This window comes from Halyomorpha halys, unplaced genomic scaffold (genome assembly GCF_000696795.3).
Source record: "Halyomorpha halys isolate HHAL.00 unplaced genomic scaffold, Hhal_1.1 Scaffold253.1, whole genome shotgun sequence".
Taxonomy (NCBI): Eukaryota; Metazoa; Arthropoda; class Insecta; order Hemiptera; family Pentatomidae; genus Halyomorpha; species Halyomorpha halys.
Genome location: NW_027111492.1, coordinates 250,442 through 251,093, shown reverse-complemented (window position 1 = coordinate 251,093; position 652 = coordinate 250,442). Strand labels below are relative to the sequence as shown.

Genomic DNA, 652 nt, shown 5'->3' with positions numbered 1-652 from the left:
TTTTTTTTTCATTGCAAGAGTGATCAGTATGCAGTACAAAATAATTAACAAAGTTGATCCATTATTTTCAATTGTCGAAAAGAGTTTTGGTTGCATTTGTTATTGTTACCTATTTTACAATTATGGTATAGGTTCATAATCCACAACTTGATCTCAGCCTCAATGTGTGAATGTGCTTGTTACCAGGTTTCTGCATCTTCAGGATCCGTATCAAGCGTGGAGGCAGGAAACGTCCCGTTCCAAAGGGTGCCACTTACGGCAAGCCCAAGAGCCATGGAGTCAACCAGCTCAAACCGACAAGAAGTCTGCATGCTATGGCTGAGGTATAGTTGAATGTTCTCAGAATTTAATGTTACTTGAAAGGAGAAGATTGTTAGAGGTGAGGTTAGTAATGATAAACACAAATGAATTAAACTTATTTTTGATCATCATTACTTTCCATATCTACGACCTTCAATTAATTAATCTGTGGTTAATAATAAACACCTCATTAATTGTTATTTAGTATATTCAAGAGTAAAAAACTTGAAATATTGACTTGCTATTTCTATGTTAACTGTTTTGTTATTCTAATTTTTCTTTGACTTGGCTAATAATATGGTAATAGCTTCTAGTATAATAGTATTCTGTTTATAACATCTGTTTGTTGGAG

The 652-nt window shown here is 33.4% G+C and overlaps 1 protein-coding gene across 2 annotated transcripts in view; it reads left to right on the top strand.

Annotated features, from left to right (window-relative positions):
- Positions 1-323, top strand: part of LOC106680310 (ribosomal protein L15) — a gene marked incomplete at its 3' end in the record, with an annotated part of 3,288 nt that extends 2,965 nt beyond the window's left edge. For both annotated transcript variants that reach the window (XM_067049523.1, XM_067049524.1), the window contains 1 exon segment: positions 187-323. In XM_067049523.1, coding sequence (XP_066905624.1) covers positions 187-323 — 137 coding nt within the window.
- Between the last annotated feature and the right edge of the window lie 329 nt (positions 324-652).